The sequence below is a fragment of the Nipponia nippon genome, unplaced genomic scaffold, assembly GCF_047370975.1.
Source record: "Nipponia nippon isolate SJK-2023a ecotype South Korea unplaced genomic scaffold, ASM4737097v1 scaffold_6, whole genome shotgun sequence".
Lineage (NCBI taxonomy): Eukaryota > Metazoa > Chordata > Aves > Pelecaniformes > Threskiornithidae > Nipponia > Nipponia nippon.
Genome location: NW_028262380.1, coordinates 50,614,142 through 50,634,148, shown reverse-complemented (window position 1 = coordinate 50,634,148; position 20,007 = coordinate 50,614,142). Strand labels below are relative to the sequence as shown.

General features: G+C 44.7%; 1 protein-coding gene across 8 annotated transcripts in view; it reads left to right on the top strand.

Annotated features, from left to right (window-relative positions):
- FAM13A (family with sequence similarity 13 member A) overlaps positions 1–20,007 on the top strand; it is a 133,567-nt gene that overhangs the window by 62,590 nt on the left and 50,970 nt on the right. Inside the window, exon 1 of one of the 8 annotated variants that reach the window (XM_087738115.1) lies at positions 9,852–9,969. The exons of 5 other annotated variants lie outside the window; for them this stretch is intronic. In XM_087738115.1, the coding sequence (XP_087594241.1) occupies positions 9,932–9,969 (38 nt within the window). In that variant the 5' untranslated portion in view covers positions 9,852–9,931. 2 more of the 8 variants (XM_087738116.1, XM_087738117.1) reach the window with 2 other exon arrangements.

Here is a 20,007-nt window from a genome sequence, read left to right as displayed (position 1 = left end):
GCATGTGATAAGAACTTGGGTGCCTGTTGTTGCCAGAACAAATCAAAAAGGGGGGCTGGTGTTGTTTGCTTAGCTGACTATTTTTGTTTAGGTTTGGGGGTTTTTTGTTTTTGAAGTCTGTCATGCCAGTACATTCAGTCCCTATCCAAAGTAATAATTTGCCTTATCACTCAGGAGCCTTGCTGCCAGGTTTACATAAAGGATTGCAGCCAGGCAGCCAGCAGGGCTGCCTTCCGACAGCCGTGGATTCTTCGAGAAAACTGCTCAGGAAAGGAGCAAAGGTCTGGAATGAGGTCGGTGGGGAGGTGGTGAGGGCGGCTGCCTTCTGCATCGTTCCACAGCAGCCGCTGGTGGGCCCTACTCTGAGCCCTCAGAGAGGACTTTTTATGTAAGGTATTGCTGCTGTTTGTCACTTTCTCTCTTTAGGTTGTGTTGAGTTAGTTTTTCCAAGCTGACTCATTTAACTTTGAGAGTACATTTGTCTCCACCCTCCTATGCAATCAATTCCCTTCTTTCTCGCATTGTGAGATGCTGGCAGTAGGAACTGCCTTACATAATGAGTTGTTAAGAAAAGCATTCAGTTTTCTAAAAACACAGCTACAAAGACACATGATTTATGTGTCTTTCCGAGGTAGGTGACTGTGAATGGCGAGTCAGGCTGTGGTCTCTGCTCTTCCTGGGTTCTTCTCCCTCTCTACAGCCAAGATGTAATGACAGTCACAGAAACATGTAATTATGTAGATTTTTTTCCGTGCAAGTCACCAGGTGGATTTCAGTTTACTTTTCCAAGCATTTGCCCTCTCTCTTCCACCCTGCACAGGTTACTCCTTTAGATTAGACTTTATCCATTATACTGTTCTAACCTTCCTATTCACCTCTAGCCATCTTATCTTTCCCTCTCTACGCAAGATTTACCTGGTGACAAATCATGTCTTGTGGGATGGAGAACATTTTGAATCTGATGCCCTGACCTGTGCCACAGAAGTGGGGGCTCATCTTGGAAGCAACAAGAATCGTAAATGAAACCAAGATCTGACGACTGTTAAATGTAGAAAGCAGCACTTTAATGCCATAACGGGCATATGGAAACAAAAGTTGTTCTTTCAGTCCATGAGCCAAGTATATTAGCTTTTCCTGTTCCCTGGGACACCATCCAGCAGCCTTAGAAACCAGAAAGGGACTACAGTAAGTTCACACCAATTGAGTAACGAAGCTGAAAAAAACTGACTCCCTTTCTATATCTGAGGCATTGCCCTCTCAGCTAGAAGGATTCTTTATTTTGTCATCTTGTTCATTGGTTTTGTATCTGCTTTTGCTGTGAGAAGAAAGTCCCTTCATCTCATGAGGCTGGTGCCTTTCTGATAGCAACCGGGTCAGATAATAGTTTTTGCTATAGGAAATAAGGTTCAAACATCTGTGACAATTTTGAAGTCATTTTCAAACAAAAGGATCAGTAGCCTCTTACGGGAGAACACAGTGGACAATAAGGAATTTAAGCCAGCCTTGGATATCTTTGTGCTTTTAATATTTGTGTTTACAAAAACCAAGAAACCCATCACTAACCTGTCTTACTAGCGCCTAGGGAAGAGGCAGAGCCTCTGCACTGTGACTTATTTTTACTGCAGTAAGCGAGTAGTTCCCTCTGCTGTAGCTTCCTTAGCCTGTCTCCTGAAGTGCCTGGTGCGTTGTTCAGCGGAGGAGGTTCAGCACAGCGCGCCGTGTTTCCAGTACCTTTGCAGAGCAAGCAGTTTTCTGCCACCTGAAGCTGTGAGGTTCTCCTTCCTGCGCGGCGTCCCAGGGGGGACCTGGGCCCGCGTCCTGCAGGCAGTCTGCAGGAAGATCAGCGGGCAGAGGTCACAGAGTTCTCAGCCAGGCTTTTTTGCTGCTGCAATTTCCCGGTTCAGCTGAAAGAACTGTGCATTTGGACATTGTGTTCAGCACGTTGCAGTGTAGGCTGAATGAGTTCAGCTGTGACTTCCCATGACACACATGTATATTTTTAATCAAAGTGGTCAGCTGGCTGTCTAATAAGAAAAGGCTGGGGGTGGCAGGGCAGGGTTGTCACTCACTGCTCTTGTCACTTCACTTGCATCTGCTTGTCTCTGAGCTGCTTCAGTGTTGTAAAATCCTCTTTCATGGTCAGTGGCCATGAGAGATTTCCTCTCATTTTATCTGTTGTGAGGAATGTGATCCCAAGCTGACTGCTTATCTACAAATTGCACTTTCTCACATTGGCCCAGTGCCTTGCTCCTGGCCTGAGAGGGCTGCAGTTAGGAGGTGTGAAGATAGTCCTGTTTCTGTACCAAAGCTTTCCTTTTCATTCTGCTCCTGCTGCAATAAGTGTATTTGCGCTAGGGATGACTGCAAAGAGAGGCCACTAGGTAATTGCAAAGAAACTACTAAAGGCCGCTTGGACATTAATGACTTCCAGTCATTAAAGCTTTGACAGGACTCCTGGAAAGAGATTCCACCACAGTTCCTCAGGCCCTTTCACAGTCTCCAAGCTCTCTGCGTTCAGAAAGTTTGAGACATGTAGGGAGGGATTAATATCCAATACAATGAGACTTTTATTGTCCTGCATTATGCTTACGAACCACCTAACCACCATGAAATTCTTGCTCTCTTGGGAGCACTGCTAACAGTGCACCATGTTTTATGTAATTTATAGAAGTTTTCTTCAAAAAAAAAAACATGCCAAAACTCCAGAAAGTGTCAAATTGCAAAAAAGATCAAGTGACCACCATTCTGAGAGGGCTAGTGAGCATCACAGAAAATGAGTTTTCCCCTAAACTCTTGTTAGCTTTTGCTGGATTTATGCCCCTTAGGTAGAAAAGCTTGGATTTTTTCTCAGGACTGTGAAGGCGGGTTGGGAAGTTGCAAGCTTCCAGACCTTTCTCTTGTTGTTCTGAATGCTCCTGATAACTAAATGTAGGCTTATGCTGAACTTTGTTTCCCTTCAGTATCCACTTGTGCCACTCCTAGCATTGCTCAGACTGGCCTGCAGCAGGATAGGAGCGTGTTTGCGCAGCCTGGACACGTACGGAGTGGTTAGACTCAAAGCTGATGTTGCAAATGAGGGGCACAGCAGTGAGCTGCGCTGATTGAGCATCATTGTATCTGGCTGCGCATAAACAATAATTTGTATTTCTTGATGTATACACAGCTGGGTGCAGGAAAAAGCTCTAGGACTGGCCTGAGAGGGCTGTGCTCCAGTCAAATACACTCACGTTTTAATAGATCTGGTCAAAGTTGTCTTTTGGCCAGGATCCCCCTTGCTTCCATGGCAGATGCATCTCCCAGCTCTAGGCAGAGAGATGGAGTTATTCTCACCCAGCTCACTCTTTTCTTAGTGCCTCCCAGCCAGAGCTGGTCTCTCCCGCCAAGTCATCTTTTCCCAACGCCTCTCCTGGGAGCCAGGCCGGCCGCTGGGGCGCTTGTGCAAAGGGAGGACTCCTTTCAGTCACGTCATCAGCTGAAGAAGAGGAGCTATTTCTAGAGGGTTTTTCTGGAGGGTAAGTCTGCCAGACTAACTCCCTTGCCAACACAGATGGCAGTTTATCTTTCAGTGGAGTAGAAAGCCACGTGCACCAAACGTGAATGCTGCGGCCTGCTCCTCCGCTATGCTCAGCCCCTTCTGATATGGTTGTTATTTTCATAAGGCTGAGGGTGAACTACAAGCATTTTACTTGAAGATGCTTTAGAACACAGGAAACATGGTGGGTGCAGAGGCATGGAGTTCAAAGGATAGTAATTTTGTACAGGATTGGAAGGATGTTTTTGGAAGGTGATAAAGTATGAAACCAGTGATGTTTTTGGTAGGGAATATAAATAACGCAGCAAGTACCAAGGGCTCATTTTAAAATTTTTGGAATCTTTTTGCTGACAAATGAATGTTTTTTTTTTTCTTCAGTGTTTTCTATGGCAAATGTTTTCATTGGTCTGAAACAGCTGAATTTTTAAAGGGTCTTTGTGCAGACCATTTTATAAAAATAACGGTTTGGAGGAATGGGAGAAGTTTCATTAGACGTTAATATTTAGGAATTTCATTAGATTAGCAGAGCTTTGGAAAAAGCCTGCTTTGAAAATAACTTAATAATAATAATAACTTAATACACGACCGGACTCCTGCTTGTTTGCTTGCTCTCCCATGCTCTGGCCCTCAAACTAACTGGTGCAAATGAAGAACGTAGTGACCTGTCGCACAGCATGCTTTACCCTGTTCCCACAGCAGATTAGCTGGCACAACCATTCATTACTTGATGCTTTCCCAGTAAAACCCTTTAGGAACCTACTCCCAATCCTCCCCCTTCTGCAGGAGGGAGGCCAAGAAATAATTTCTGGGCTATCCCATGGGGCGAGAGCCCTTTGGAACAAGTTAAAGCGGCTGACAAGCGGGTGTGGCACTGCTTGCAAAGGACACTGCTGCTTAATGAAGAGGAGCCACAGCACCTAATCCAGGTCTCCTGGGAGCTTGGGGTGTCCCTGTCGATGGGAAATGTGCTTGCATGCTTATCTGCTGGCTGAGATCAGGAACTCTGAGAACCTGAAGCTCTGAGAAGCGTTCAGCTTGGTATTTGCTTTTCTCCTGTCCCAGCAAGTTTAAGGAACAGTGCTGGAATATGTTTCTTCCTTAATAGATTTTAACTAGCTTTGTTTAAAAGGTAATTTGGCCTCCAAGTTGCAGGAAGGAGCAGAAGAGCTACAGTGCAAAAAAACAGTATATTCCCCACAGATATGCCAACAGAACTTGTATTTCTATGCCAGTGCAAAAAACAAAAGGGGTAAAGTGAAGTCAGCTGAGAGCAACCTGCTTCTCTTTTGGACGAGAGGAATATAAGTCAAGAAAATGAGTAACAGAATTCTGCAAATAACATCTGGGCAGTTTGTCTAGGGCTTGGCGTTCCTGAACAGAAGCAACTGTAAGTTGTAAGAATGTTAAAAATTCACCATCATCTTTGATGAATTGTGTCAGTAGTTAGTTATCCTCACCGTTTAAAAATGGCTCATTTCTAGTCATAATTTGTCTGTCTTTGACTCCCAGCCATTGGATCTTGTTCAGCTTGTGAGTACTAGGTCAAATATTAACGTTTCCTGCATGCATAGGCTGTTTTCTTTGAAAAGCAATAAACATATGGGGTTTAGTTCTTGCGTTCCCTTCATGGGTTGTCTCTGAGCACTCTTCAGTTTTTCACAACTTGCTTGAGAATGGGAATTCCTGAACTGATCAGTCTCTTCTGTAGCAACCACTCCAGTAGGAAATACAGACATAATACACCTTTTCCACACAATGTTCATGTTGATGCCTCCAAAGACGATGTTAATTTCTTTAGCCGCGCAGTCACTCAGAGCATGTATAGAAGTGCTGATGCGGTGTGATGTTATATCCCTCAGTAGGACCCGTCATCTTGCATATAGTTCCCAGATTTGACTCTTACATGGCTGTATGGAAACTTCTAATGCTTGCTTGCGCACAACATACAAAAAGAACCACCAGTATTATTTTACATTTCCTTTCAGATCATTGATAAAGGCATTAACTGATACAGGGCTGAGTACCAGCCTTGGAAAGTCACTGTTAGTACTTACCCCCTTTCTGAGGATTCCCCTTTTACTAAATCACATTTTTGACATATTAGTTGCTCTTTCTTCCCATTTGTGCTCTTTTGGACAGGGCCTATTTAATTTTCTGTCTGCTTTGTTTGGACATGAAGGGCTACAGTTTCCAAATATGGTTTCTATTTACATGTGACTTGCTTATTTCATGTGTGCACACAAATCTTCTGGCCTGGGGGAGATTTTCCAGGTTATTTATCATTTGTAATTGCATATGTTTATATGCACAGGTATTCTAAAGAGAAAAATGCATGTATCAACGCATGTATGTGTACATAAATAAGGGCATTTTAAATTTTGTATTGGTGGTATTTTGAAAAGTACATTCTTTAATTTTCAGTCTGATGATATCTTTGCTTTGCATTTCATGTCTATGCCAGGGGGAAATTATTGCATAACTTAGTAACCACTGTGGGAATACATTGATGGTATTGAGCAGAGCTCCAGCATCTTAAAAGCCCTCAGATTTTATCAGACCAGGCGAGATCTTTTTTTTTTCTTTTTTTAAAAAATAGTATCTAATTTGTGTGTGACAGTGCAGCGAGGCAAGGGATAACTGCTTTTCAGGAGGCAGACGCAGCCACATCCTCATAAAATCCATTATCTGGATCACTTGTATCCTCTGGTGCTGTTCACAGATCCTCTTCTCTTGTTGCTTTATATGCTGAGAAAATTACTTGGTGTGCAGCTAAGTATGAAAAGGAAAGAAAGAGGAGAAAGCACTTCTGTAATGATGATTGACAGACTTCCTTTCCAAACGTGTGTTCATTCTTTAAATGTTGATGGTGGTGGAGAAAAGTGATTATTCATATTTGGTTCCAGCCAGTGTCTTTTTTCCTTTTTTGAATCTCAGTAAGAACTTTGCAAACCAAATAGTTTGAACCCAGGTGTTGCCTTGGCGTAGGTGCTGAAGCGTGGCGATATGTGTTGGTATTTTAGGGGGCTTTATAATTTTTATTGTTATTTGCTGTCTATTTTCCTGAAGTATTCACAACACGCTAAGGAGCATACAGTCAGTGGAGAGGATGCTGTGCCTGTCCTGAGAGAGGGCTTTTTTCCCCATCCTCTGTATGTATGTCTGGTGGTACCATAAATAGCCAATGCGGTGCATTGTTGCTGCCAACAGATGAGTTTGGCCTTTCTGAGCAATAAGAATGCAAGAATTGTATGAAACTTGCAGAAGAGGTTTTGTTTTTCATGTTTAACGTGGGAGAACAAATTCAACAAGTACAAACAAATCCAAAACAAAATGTTGTATAATCCCAGGTCTTATACGTAATAACCCAGCTTGAATTATGCAAGTTAAAAAGGATGTAAGAGGGCAGGGGGAGGGTAGGAATTCCTGCCTCTGTCAGGTAGCAAGTTGGATTTAACATAAACATCTGTGAGAAGGAAGTGGACTTGTTTGGAGATAAGGCTGCAGTTTTCTGGTAGCTTTTGTCTGCCTACTTCGTGCCACAAATACATCACTTGTGGTCCGTACCCATGAAGAATTAAGGAGTCGCGTGCTCCTTTAGCAGAGTGGGAGATTCAAAGGGCCCATTGAGATGATGCGAACTGAAGTAAGGTGACATGCACCATGGGGCGTTTTCCCACTGTTTGAGTAGCGGGGTACTCCTGCTCTTACCGATGGTTGGCCACTGTGCCCCAAAGTACTTTTCTAAATTTCACTCTCTTTGACATTTCTGCATGTTAAAATCTTTTATTGCAATATCTACAGCTGCTCCAGAAATAATTAAAACCTTGGGAAACCAGCAGTGCTAGCAAAAGTCCACCAGCTGCATTTTTTCATCTTTGATCTCCTTTCTTTTAATAGGTGTTGAAGCTGCATGCCAGCAGGTGTGCAGGGAAACGTGAGCTAGGGTACCTTTTCTTAGTCATGATGTTTTTGGCAATTTTAAAGAGGCAGACAAGGAAGGAGAGGAGAAAACTGATACCCCATTGAGGGGACTCCAAAAGAAGAGAACAGAAACAGAAAGTGGATCTGAAGGTGCTGGTGGCCCAGGGAGCCCTGGGCAACTTTAATGTTCTCCCAAGGCATCTGGTTGATTTTAGCATGATGCCATGAACTATTCTTCTTCACTGATGCTAATTCAGAAATTAATCTTTCTGGTTATTACAGCATCTCTTTTTGTTAGTGAATTCTTTGTCGAGGATCTTAGTACTTCTAAGCTCATTTATACAGGCAAGTCCCATGGAAGTTACGACAAAATAGCTAGGGTATAAATTCAGAGTACAGCAGCTATTTGAGTTACTCCACTTCGGTTTATTCAGCAAGCTGCTCTGGAGAACCCTGACTCCTTCCCCATGTAGATGAGTCCTTAGTTAAATGTGGAAAATTAATTTTTTTTATTGGCATCCTGATGGTAACACTCAGTTTATGGAAGTGTAATAAACTATGAATAATTGTGTGTGTATAAAAAAAGACTGGCCAGGAAGAGGCAATTTGATTTATTGTCAAATTGTGAAACAGTACAAGGTGCTTTTGTTTTATACTGAAGCAGTTTTATGTATCGGAGTAAAATCTTTCTCTCATGGCTTCAGTTGCTTAAGAGCACATATGGCGCATTTAATTTAACAGGAAGTCATCAAGATATTCATTTAATTGCCACAGATAAGAGCAGCCCAGATCCGTGATGGCAGAGCGCTTTATCAGCACTGCTGACTTTCCTAAAAAGGGGCCCTGTGCTGTGCCTGGCGTGACTGTGGCGCAGCGGAACGGGCTTGTGCTGAGGCAATGGGCAGAAGCATTACTAATGCACTTCTGCCAGTCGGCCTGCTGACAGGAGCAAATATTAAACAGCTCAGCGTACTGAAGCGGAGCCGCTTCTTGATTGACCTCTGCGCCTCTGCTCCATGCCACCGCTTTCTCAGGCTGCAGCTACCCGCTGCTCTTGTTTTTAAGACAGAAAATGCCCCTGCCTCCTGCTGACAAAGGTCAGGATCTGTTAGGCATCCCCGTGAAATGTCTGATGTTCTTCTGCTAACCTGTGAGTGTCTGCTGCTTCTCAAGAAGGCTGATGTGGCTAGTGTCTCATTCACATGACCTACACCTGTATGAAAGTCTTAAACATATAGGTACTGAGCTTTTGCCACAGCTTTCTCCCAATCCAGTGCCAGTCTTCGCGGGGGTTGAAGGTGACGGTGCTTTTAATAGTGACTTGAGTTTTTGAAGATTGGCATGTCTGGCTGTGCCAGAATTAGCCGTTAGGCTTTTACCACCTAAAACGTTGAAAGGATCCATTCTCTTATGGCCCTTTATCCGTTCGAGATTGTCCGCTTCTCCGTCGCATAAAGCGTGCGGCGTGGTAACGTCGTTCGCAGGTGGGACAGCAGCAGGAGTGTTTGTCCAGTGTCGGGGGAAGCTGAAGGTGATTCCTTAGGCGTTCTGGGCAGAGGAGGTGCAAAGGTAAAAAAATAAAACTTTGGATATGCTCCTTCAGCAGCCATCAAACATTTCAGTGCAAGACTTTCCGACAGCTTGTGTACTGCTCGTTTTCCAAGGCTGCTATGTCCTGGAAAGTGGCACACCCATTGCGTGGGGTTCTTTTGTTACCGCTTTTCCCAGCCCCGCATTTCCACCAAATAAAATGGTGTGATTCGTTGTTTCAGAGCAGTATTTGGTCAGCAGCCACAGATGTAGAAGCAGGAGTGCTTGAGGGTGGCCCACTGGCAACGTCAGTAAAAATCAGTTTGGTTTCTGCGACACTTATCTCTTCATTTCAAATGTTAAGGGAAGAGTTCTCATATGCTCCTCTTCGCTGCGTCTCTGAATCGGTTGACCATCTACCGCATAAACCCGCTGAACCCCAGTCGCACCTACTGCAAGGCAAAGGGGCGGCGAGTTCAAACGCCTGCGGACACCTCTACGTGGTGAAGGCAACGTGGAGGCAGCAGCGCGGCCCGGTGCAGCTTGCAGAGGGCGAGTCACAGTTCCTGCAAGGGATACAGAAGACCCTGTGGGGTGTTCTTGTTGAAAGGTATCCTGCGGTAATTAGCGCTCAGCTCGTGGCATTTCTGACAGGCCCAGGACCAACCGGACATCGTAAACCTCTTTGGTTAACCTGTGTCTGCCGAGGCCGGGGCCGGGGGGGGCGGGTGTCCCTCGCTCCCCGGCGGCAGCGAGAGGGGCCGGGGCCCGGCCGGGCCCCTCGTCGGCGGGGCGGGTCGCCGTCCGCCGCCAACCCGGGGCTGGCGGCCCCTTCGCCCCTCCCCGGGGCCGGGCCTGGCCGCCGGCTCCCCGCGGCGCGGCGCTGGCGGCGCTGCAGGCTCGGCTCGGCGCGGCTGGGCTCGGCGCGGCTGGGCGGGCGGCGGCCCCATGGCCAGCATGGCTTGCGAAGTCATGCCCCTGCAGAGGTACGTGTCCGGCCGGGGCAGCCCCGGCCCAAAAGGCTGCGCGGGCAGGCGGGGCGCGGGGCTTCTGCCGGGCTGCCCGGGCCGGGGCACGGCGGAGCCGGGGCCCCGGCCCTGCCGGGAAGGGCAGCGCCGCTCCGGGCCGGCTGCCGGGCAGTGTAACAGGTCAGTGTGTTAGCGGGGCTGGGGGAGATTTCTGCCTTCCTCCTGGGGCGGGGGGGGGGGGGGCTCGATGTAGCGCCCCGAAATCCGCGCAGCCCTGGGGGGAGCCTGCCGCGGGGTGGGAGCAGCTCGGAGGTTCATAGGGATTTAGGTGCTGCGGGGCCACCCCCTCCCGGCAGCCGTGGGGGTCTGGCGGCTCCCTGCGCCCGAGGAAACCTCTCCCTCCCGCCGCTTCACTGCAGCAGCGGCTGTAATGCGGTAAGGGAGCCCAGCCGAGCCCGCCCGGGCTGGCCCCTGTGCACACCCCACCTACAGCTGTCTGCTCGCACACCCGGCGTGGTCTGCCTTTGCAGCTGGCTGCGCGGCACGGGCGAGAGGTTTGGTTTTCGGAGGAAAAGGGCTGGTTTGTTTCCAGGGTGCCGAGACACACCTCCCTTCAGCGCCAGCTGTGAGCGCCTACCTGTGCTGGCATGTGCTCCCGCCACGGCGTGGCAGGGAGAGCTGCAGTCGGGCTTTTGCAATGGCAGTGCACAGACCCGCTGGCGGGCGGGGAGAAGTGTACACGCTCCTTTTACCGAGTCGTTAATTATATTTTTTGGATGGTTCTTTCAGTTCTCAAAATAACCTGTTCCATACCTCCTTAGCCTTATTCGAACAGGCTGAATGTCAATCTCTATGTAATCTACAAAACAGTAAATAAGTAATTTAACGTGCCGTTTCATCACTGTGGCGGTGCTGTTTCAGCACAAGCTGCGGCATTGAACACGATAAAGTAGTAACTGAAATTGCTGCCCAAGCTGTTATTGTCTTGATAAAGCGCGAGGTCCTCTGCAGATAGATGCAGAGGAAGTCTCTTCTGCAGTAACGCAGTCGTGGGTTTCCATGTTGATGACTGTAGAAAAACAGAAATGCAGTTTGAATGTCTTAAAGAAGTAGTCACAGTGCATCGTTCCTATTTGCAGGACCAGTATCACATAATATTTTTAACCTTCTTGTGTTCCCGAGGATCTGTCATAGCGGAGGTCAGAACAAGTGGTTGTTCTTGTGCTCTTGACTGTTCACCCCAGGGGAAGACAGGTTTCACAGGGTAGCTCTAATTAGACTCTTTGGTTTTTTGTTGTTGCAAGGATTAACTCTCGATCAGTTAGAAGTGCGCTCTGCACTTGAAAACTGAAGGTTTTTCTTCAAACTCCCAGTAAACCTTGAGCATGGTACAGAATTGTTTGAGCTTTGCAGTTAAAAAAAAAAAATTCAGAAAATTTTGTCTTCCATCTCCTTGATCTATTTTTAGGATGCGTGTACTATACTTTTAGCACCTAATTTTCTTTGGACCTAGGGGCAGACAAGCACGGACTCCCAGATCCCTTTACAGCGGCATTCTCCAGGTTGCACCTTTACTCTCCTATTCTTCCCCTTGGAATGTTGCCTCCTCCCTTCTTAGTGTAGAGTTTTGCCATGGAAGAGGGTCTTGCTGGCTTCGGGCATTTTTTTTAGCTTCAGGAAAGGTGATGCCTGATAATGGTTAGTACCAGCGCAGGTAGCACTGTGCTTGTAGTTCCTGTGAGGTGGACAAGCTGATGCTGCTGTTCCAGCTGAGGGCACGGACAACTCGCAGGGCATGATTCCTGGGCCTGGGTCTAAAGCAGACGAGCAGCAACCTCCAGGTCCTGCGGCTTGGGGCAGTTCCCAAACTGAGAGCATCCATCTTCCCCTCTCAAGAAAGGGAATGAGCTGCCAGCAATGATCGTGCTTGATCCCTTCCTGGGCAGATAAACTCCCTCCTGCCCGTCTCCTGCAGGTGCCCCACTCTGTGCTCTCTTTGGGCCATGAGCTGGCCGTGCCGCGCCTGCCACGGGAGCCCTCCCGTGCTGAAGTGATAACAAATGCATCTCTGTGTGGGTGGCACATAAAACTTGGGAGAGGGAGAAAGGCTCTATTTAAGAAGCTGTAACATTTAAATAACATTTGTCACTAGAGCGGCAAAGTATTGTATCTACCAAGGTATCTGTAAGCTGTGAGTCTGTCTTCCTAAAAATCATATACTGTGCTTGCATAGAGTCATATGTACTATATGGTGTCATTTTATTCTATATATAGATGTCTGTGGAATGGCACATGATGGAATATGGTGGCCTGCTGCGAGGGAGTGACAATGGGGACATCAGGGTTATGTTTCGTTGCATGGGAAGAGGTGCAAGGCCAAATGTGTTGAACCCTCCACTACAATAGGTACTATATTGCCCAAGCACTGTAAAAGGCACCTGTGAATGTCACACGGGTTGCGTTACTGATTTTCCAACAACCTACCCACCAGCAATTGTCTCTTCTATTGCTAATAGGCTAACATGTTTTCTGAATAGCATCAGCTTACTTTAATAACCTAGATTCCTAGTTAGGGCATTACTAATGCTGTTAATGTATGTTTTAATTCATTTATTGTAGCTCAGTCTATTGCAGATTTAACAAAACCTGTGCAAAGCTGAAACCTGCGGCGGCCGCCTTTGCCTATCGCATCTGCCAGTTTCCGTATGAGATAAGAAAGGCAGGTACACACTCGGGCCTTGTTTGTGATCAGTGGCCGCTCTCGCTTTGCACTTTGCTGAGACAAAGCAAGGCAGAGTGAAGCCATCACAAATATTTTTAGAACGTGCATCTGATAGAAGTAGGGAGTGTGACTGATCTGTTTCTAACCTGTACAGTAGCAGTTGCCTGCATGGACTGTCTCGCTTGCAGTCATCATCGGGGTTGCTTGAGTTACCTTACTGGTTTGTTTGCTTCGGGTCTTTCACAAATACCCCATATTTTAGCCTGAGAACGCTGTTTGTATTCCACCACACTTTCTTCTTTTTTTGCAATGACCGCTGTATTCTCTTTAACAGATTAGTGAACACTTGCGTTTGTAAACTTGTATCATAAATAAGGCTGATCCTTTGGACTTTGTTATCATTCTGTCCAAGGTACTGGGAGTGCTTGACAAGCCCTAGTGAAGTATGTTCTAGAATATGTATGTGAAGCGAAGTATGTTCTCTGAGGGTGGGGAGAACTTGTATCTGATTTTTTTTGTTTGATTGGTTTGGGTTTGTTTGTTTTTTTTTTTCCTAGTGGAAGAATGGAGAGAGATTCAAACCTGTGGTTCTCATCTTCCTCAAGTCATAGTCATAGCCTATTTCAAAATGCTATGTGAGTTTTTGGCCTTCCAGGCTCACGCTTGACCCACAGCTGGGTGGCCTGTCCTGTCGCAGCTGTAGCGTGATGGGTGTAGGAGCCTGTGGAAGCCCTTCCTGGGGACTGCGGCGGAGGCGGCGGGGGGCTCTCATTAAAAGTGGAAATTTGTGTGGAAATTTTCTGCAGTGTTTGTCTCCAGGGTGTCCACCCGATTAAGCAAGAAAATACGAATATTTACCTAAAAACTGGGCTCTTATAGAGCTTTATTTGAAGCGTGCAAGCTTTTAACAAACGATACTGAAATCGAAATCGCTGGTTACCTGGTAACAGTTCTTCACCATTATAATGCAACAGGTATGTGCGCGTTATGCAACTTCACACTGTTAAATTCTGAGAAGAGGTGAGACTTTGGCTGGTACGTTCATTTTGCCTCTTTCTGACCCATTTTTTAGTTTTATCGTAGTGAAGACTATTGCCAAACCGCAAGTAGAAGAAAAGACACTGCCCTGTCTTTCATAATAAGCCCCAACTAGTTTAAGAAGTAAAACAACAAAAGCAAGCTGTTTAACACCGACGTCAGTTTATAAAAGATAAACATATTTGCAATCCAGGAGGATAGTGAGTAGAAAATAATTACACAAAATTATGCTGTCAAGAGTTCCAGTAGATTCAGATATGTTAATATAAATGGAAAATCAGCCTCTCGCTCACAGCGGCATTTAAGAGGTTCTGTCCATTTCAGCTTGCCATGGGATAGCTTGTACTTCCCTGATGTTCCCTTGAAGTGGGAGGAGGTGTGCGTAAAGGCTTTGGTGTATTTTTTTTTTTTCCATTCACGCAATGTGCCTCAGTCTCTGTGCCCCCTCATGCACAGCCTGAACACTTACACCTGTGGATAACGCAGTATATTCTCGTTGTGTATGGCTGTGCTGTATGTTAATGTTTCCTAGAATTAAAAGGCTCCTACTCTAGGCTTAGTTACTCGTGCCTTAATCTTGGCTGTGGAAAATAGAACAAGAAATAGTATGTGCTCCTCAGGTGTGTGACAGAGTGATCCTTCGTATTCACTTCAGCTCGTCTCTATGAAATAGTAATACTGGTATTTTGAATGCCAGCTAAAACAGGAGACTGAAGCTCATGCTCTTGGAAGGCCAATAAGGAACTCTCCCCCTTTCTGTGGCCCCACGGTTACATTGATGGACACTGTGATCTCGCAGGCTTAAGACATAACTTAGTTGAGAGATGTTTAGGAAAAACAATGCTGAAGAAACAGCTTTGGGGAAGATGGCAGGATCCCTTGGAGATTAATATTTAAACCAATACCAATCCACCCCCGCCCAAGTTATTAGAGATATTTTGCGGAGTATTTGAGTTCAGAATAAAGAAGCCAGGTTGTCCACCTAGTATTTTGACATGTGGCTCATTTGGCGAGTAGCTTACGCAGGTACTTAAGCATGAGCTTAACTTTTTTTCAGTGGTAAGCATGGTTAGGTATAAGTTAACTATTGTGAAGACTGGAGATAAATATCTGAAACAAAGTGTTATGGTTTTGACTATAAAAGTTACTCTTCAGGAAAAATGCAAATGTTTGCGTGGAAATAACTTGCACGGACAAATAGCTGTTAAACATTTGTTTCTTAGGTAGTTATATAGAGCATTCCTCCTCCCTCCCCCTCGGATTAAGTGTGTAGAGCAAGGGTGGCATTGCACAACAATTGATGGTAAGTGCTGACTTTTAATGATGACCATTGTATCACCACAGCATTATCACGTTAGATTAAATTTATGGTTTCTTCTTGCATCAAGGATGGTATTATTCTTTCTTCTTTTGCATAACATACCTTAATATTTATTTGAAGGAAATTTATTTTGAAGGCTTTATTTGAAGGAAGAAGCTTCTATTGCCTGCTATTTCTCATTTGCAAAAACATTACCTTTTACCTACTGCTGTGAAGCACAAACTATGAGTAAATCACTCCATTGAGAAAACAAGTACACAATAAATTTTCATGAGCAGTTTCAATCCTGCATTTGTCGCAAGCTTGAAATAACTTTTATGAGGAAATGACTTGGGGGGAAAAAAAGAAGTGCTGAAAAATTTCTGAGTAAGACAAGGCATCCAGCAAAAAGCACTACTGTGGCCTCAAAATTGAGGCTTCCTTGAAGCTGTTTTTAGTGTTGTTAATGTGGAATGTCAGAATAAGTAAATAAACAGTACTGTTGAAATCCTCTGCAATTGCAAAAATGGCATGTCTGGTAATCCAAGGTGCCACAGTGGTTCTAAATGGTGAGAAGAAAACAAGAGGGAGATAACTTTGAAGTCTTAACAAGTCACCCAAGCTTAGCCTTCCTTCTCCTCCCCCCCAAAAGCTGCATTAACTTTTGATATCATTAGTAATTTGACGCCACTGAATTTTCAATGCCTTTTTGTTTGATTGCATTAAAATTAGAAGCAGCTATCTCATTGCCTGAAGAAAGTATTGTCACTAAAAAATAATTTCTTTTGAAGTCCAGAATATCTGTGGTGGAATAGAAAGTGAGCCATTTCTTTATCTAACTTTTGAGGTCAGAACAAATAGAGCCTATGGCAAAGCATTAGGAAAACATGACCTTGGCTGAGCAGCATGACCCTGCCAGTGTCTAGGCCCTTCATCTCTGGTGCAAAATGTTGACACTTGAGTCAAAGTACATTTTCATGATTTAAAAAAAAGAACCTATTTTAATTTAATCAACTAAATGTCCCATTTAACTTTTGAAAGGAGATGTGGAGTAGGAAAGCAGCAATAGCTTTACAATGGAGGTTCCAGAGCCAGCAGGCCAGGACGGAAGAACTGCTGATAATTAAGTGCAAATAAAACAAGGGGGAAGGGCCCTGAGCCACCCTCTCACCTGGGGTGAGAGCTCAGGCCAGCGAGACGGCTGGACGGGCATGTAAATAAATTGGGAACTCTTCATCTACATGGGTGTTTTACAGCTTCAGCTCTGGCATGGGATCAGCAGCTCCCTTATTTCTGAAGGGCAAGATGAGACATCGGAGCGGGGGGGGGGGAAGGAAAATGTTTGCATATTTGAGAATGTGATGGGTGAACGGTTGCCTGTAATGTTCCTGTTGCAAAAGGGGGAGACAAAAAAGGTAACTGTGGTTCTGTAATGGAAATTTATCGTTTAACAGTTAGACTTCACCCAAGCTTTCCTATTTCCTTCTTTAGAGACAGAAAGGATGCGTTGCGTAAATGCTGTAAAAATACATGTGCCTGAAAATCCTAAGATGTGCTAAACTAACTGGTGGGCAATACTGGCGTTCCTTCCAGTCTGACAAACTTTTTTGTTAGCTCAGTGGAGGTAACAAACACAACAATAGTCCTTCTTCACCCGTAAAATAAAGAGAACAAGTTTTTTCAGTTTGGCTGGTATTTGTTTTGGTTTTTAGCAAGAAGGAAGTGATTAGATATTTAGGTGTCCTTTAGGAGTGTGAGAAATTGCTCTCCCAAATATTGCACGAAAGAGCAATTAATTTCTGTTTAATCCCTTGGCTTAGAGGAGCTATGTCTGAGAAGAGACTGCTGTATTTTGCACTCACCTGCTTGGCCAGGTAATCAGTGATAGTTGAATAAATAACTGATTTTTTATTTTTTAAAAGATATTTCATCCCTTCAGTGCCTTCTGGCCGTAAAGCATGTGTAAAGCTGTACAAAACTTTGAGGGCATTAAAAAAAAAAAAAACAAACCACACCTAATATACCACTAAACCTGCTTGCCTAATGGATAAATTCTTAGCTGGGCAAGGTAAAAATTTAGACTGTGTAAGAGATGGACATCAAAATGACTTGTCCCCTCCATACTGTGGACAGCTGACTTGGTTTGCCAGGTCACTGTACCAGGTATTAAGCTTTCCTTCCTTTCTGGAAGGGCTGTATATCCCTTTAACCAAAGAGGAACTATGCTGCCCAAATACAGTACAGTTAAGTGTGTTAAACATATCTTAATGACTTCTAGCATTCTCTTTTGAAAGGATACATGGTAGAAAGGGCTTCCTAGCAATACTAATAAACTCTTCAGTACAAGGTGTTTTAAAAACAAGTAAGCAGTTGTTTTCTAATCAGCATAGTGTGAGTGATAGTGACGAAAGGTCCTGCGTGGAAGGTTTTAAACCAATTTCTAGCCTGTTTATTGCGTAATAGCAACTGATAATCATTTATGATTCATATCTTGCACATTTTTACTTGCTTGCCGTCTCTTTTATATCCCAAACCATGTGATTAGGTATACACAGGTTTAAAACCTCTCACAATTTTCATTTCTTTCATTAAACTAATCTGTGCTTATATGTATAATATAAGCACATCAGTTTATTACCTGCAACACAAATAATTCATGATTTCATAAAGTATTTGAATCAAAACAGAATCCTTGTGTGCTAAGCGATGGCAGTAGGGCTTGATAGTCACACATCTAATTTGAGGGACTGCGCATTATGTGGAATAGCTGGTTTAAATCTGTTTGTAATTTGCACAGCTCGTGTCTTCCAGCTTGCACAGATGAGTTGACTAAGGTGCATTAAGTTAGGGAAAGATGTTCGGGATATGTTGTTTTTAATGATTTAGGGGGGAAATGGATAATGTGCTTTACTCAGATGCAGGAGATCTTTTTAAAGTTAAAAGATTTGTATGGTTTTCTCAAAAGTCTAGATTTCATACCGGTTACCTTGGAGCTGGTCATCCCAGATGCAGCTACTGATCAGTGCTGCATGTGTAAAACTATAAAGCACTGTTGGATAAGAGAGGTTATGCACAGCTACAATTAGGATCAACCATGTGAAATTTTGAAACATGATGATTTAAAAGAAACTGGTATTTGGTTTCTGACTTCTGTAGAGCTTCTTTCCCCCCCATTCCCAGCTAATGTTAAAATATTTCTTTCTCCTCAGTTACTTTGTGTGAGTGGCTAATGGTTTTTTGTATAGATATAAAACTTGCTTGAACTTGTGGAGCAGCGGTTGTACTTGTTGTGGAAGAAAAGGAAGGAAATGCAAGAGGTTTCAGAGTCCCTGCTGAATACTACTTTTCCATCTGATCTGTCAAAGCAACTAGTGGGAGTATGAATATAAGAAAGTTATTTGAGCTTTTTCAGTATCATTGTGCTTCTGTGGCTTGGAATTTAATTACAAATCCTGAGATGAGGAAGGGTTTTTACAATGGAAAAGAAAGCATGTTTGGTGCAGCTTTGACAACTGCCATTTGCACACAAAGCAGCATTTGGTGTTGTTGTTTGAAGTTGCATTGATACACAGAGATCTTGATGACTGTGAACTTTTCTCTACACAAGAAAACATTTTTCATGTTTTGTGTCTGCCATTGGGATTTGTTTGCATTGAGATTACAAGTACAGCCATTAACTTAATGAACTGAACATAGCAAAAAACTTTACCAGCAGCTTTGTGCGTTTAAAGTAGCTTCTTCGCACTTTTTTTTAAAAAAAAGTATATTCTGTAAGTGCTAGGTAAAGAGAGAACTTATGCACGCAAGCTGAGAGACTGTGCATGCCGTCAGGGGAGGGAGCCTGTACCTGGCAGAGGTCCTTACCTGTGCCTTTGTTGCAGGTCATCTTCTGGGAAGGGCACTGATGGGCACTTCCATGTTTCCCTCCACTCTTTCTGAGCAGTCTCAATGCCATAGCAGTTTCTTGCAAAGACCCTTCAGGTGATGGTTGCCTCAGTTCACACACAGGCAGCACATTACCTACCTTGCTGCAGGCAGGTGCTGTCAGCCTGCCTTGCACTGCTCCGTGTGCTGGCCGGGTCTCAGAGGAGGGTGAAAGCGGCGTTCAGTGCTCCTGCAGCAGCAGCCGACTGCAGCTTTCTTGAGCTGCTGAAGACGGGCTTGTGGAAGTGGCAGCAAAGTTTCCAGTAGCAGCTGTGCTCCCAGTCTTCTTGGGGAGCCGCTGAAAACTGCCCCGTCACTGTTGCGTTACAGAGGCGATGTGAGTTTTGGCAGCCAGCACTGATTTCGGAAGCAGCTTCTCTTCCTTCCGGTCCGTGGTATTTGGTGTTACCCTCGAATCAGTATTTTGGGCTTCCCACAAGATGTGCTGGAAGGTCTTTTCTGTAGATGCCTGTAGTTGTCTCTTTGTGCATCTCTGCGTATTGTAGTGGGGGGGTCAAAATGATGCAGAATTAAACCCCTATGATATTTTTTTCTGGCCCACTGGCTTGCTCATCTGTCTGTCTGCCTTCCTGACCTTTCCGACTCCCTTGTATCTTGCCTCCTCCCTCGTGCTCTTGCCCCCCAGACGAATTTGGCGTTCATATTTGTGGATCTGTTCTAACATTGGCTGTGTTTGAAACGAGCCACGGTGAAATCTGCCTCTGGCTATGTTCAGTGTGAGAGCAGGGTGCTTACCTGGCTGCAGGCCAGTTTCGGCTCCTCTGCTGAGGGAGCTTCCTGCTGGCTCCTGTGGAAGCTGCGGAAGGCACCTGTGAGTATTTGATCTCCTAGCTACAAAACCCACGGAGATGTCCCTTTCTCCTTTATTCTGTGCTTAGAGAAGCTTTTATAAACCAATAAATAAAATCCTTCAAAATTAAAGAGATTAATGGACTCAAGCTGGCTTTTCAAAAATGGTTCAAGCTTGATCTACTGCAGATCCCTCTTGAAGTTAGTTGGGGTGTCGGGGCAATCAAAGCCCCCAAGTGACTTGAGTTTGCAGCTGAGCTCA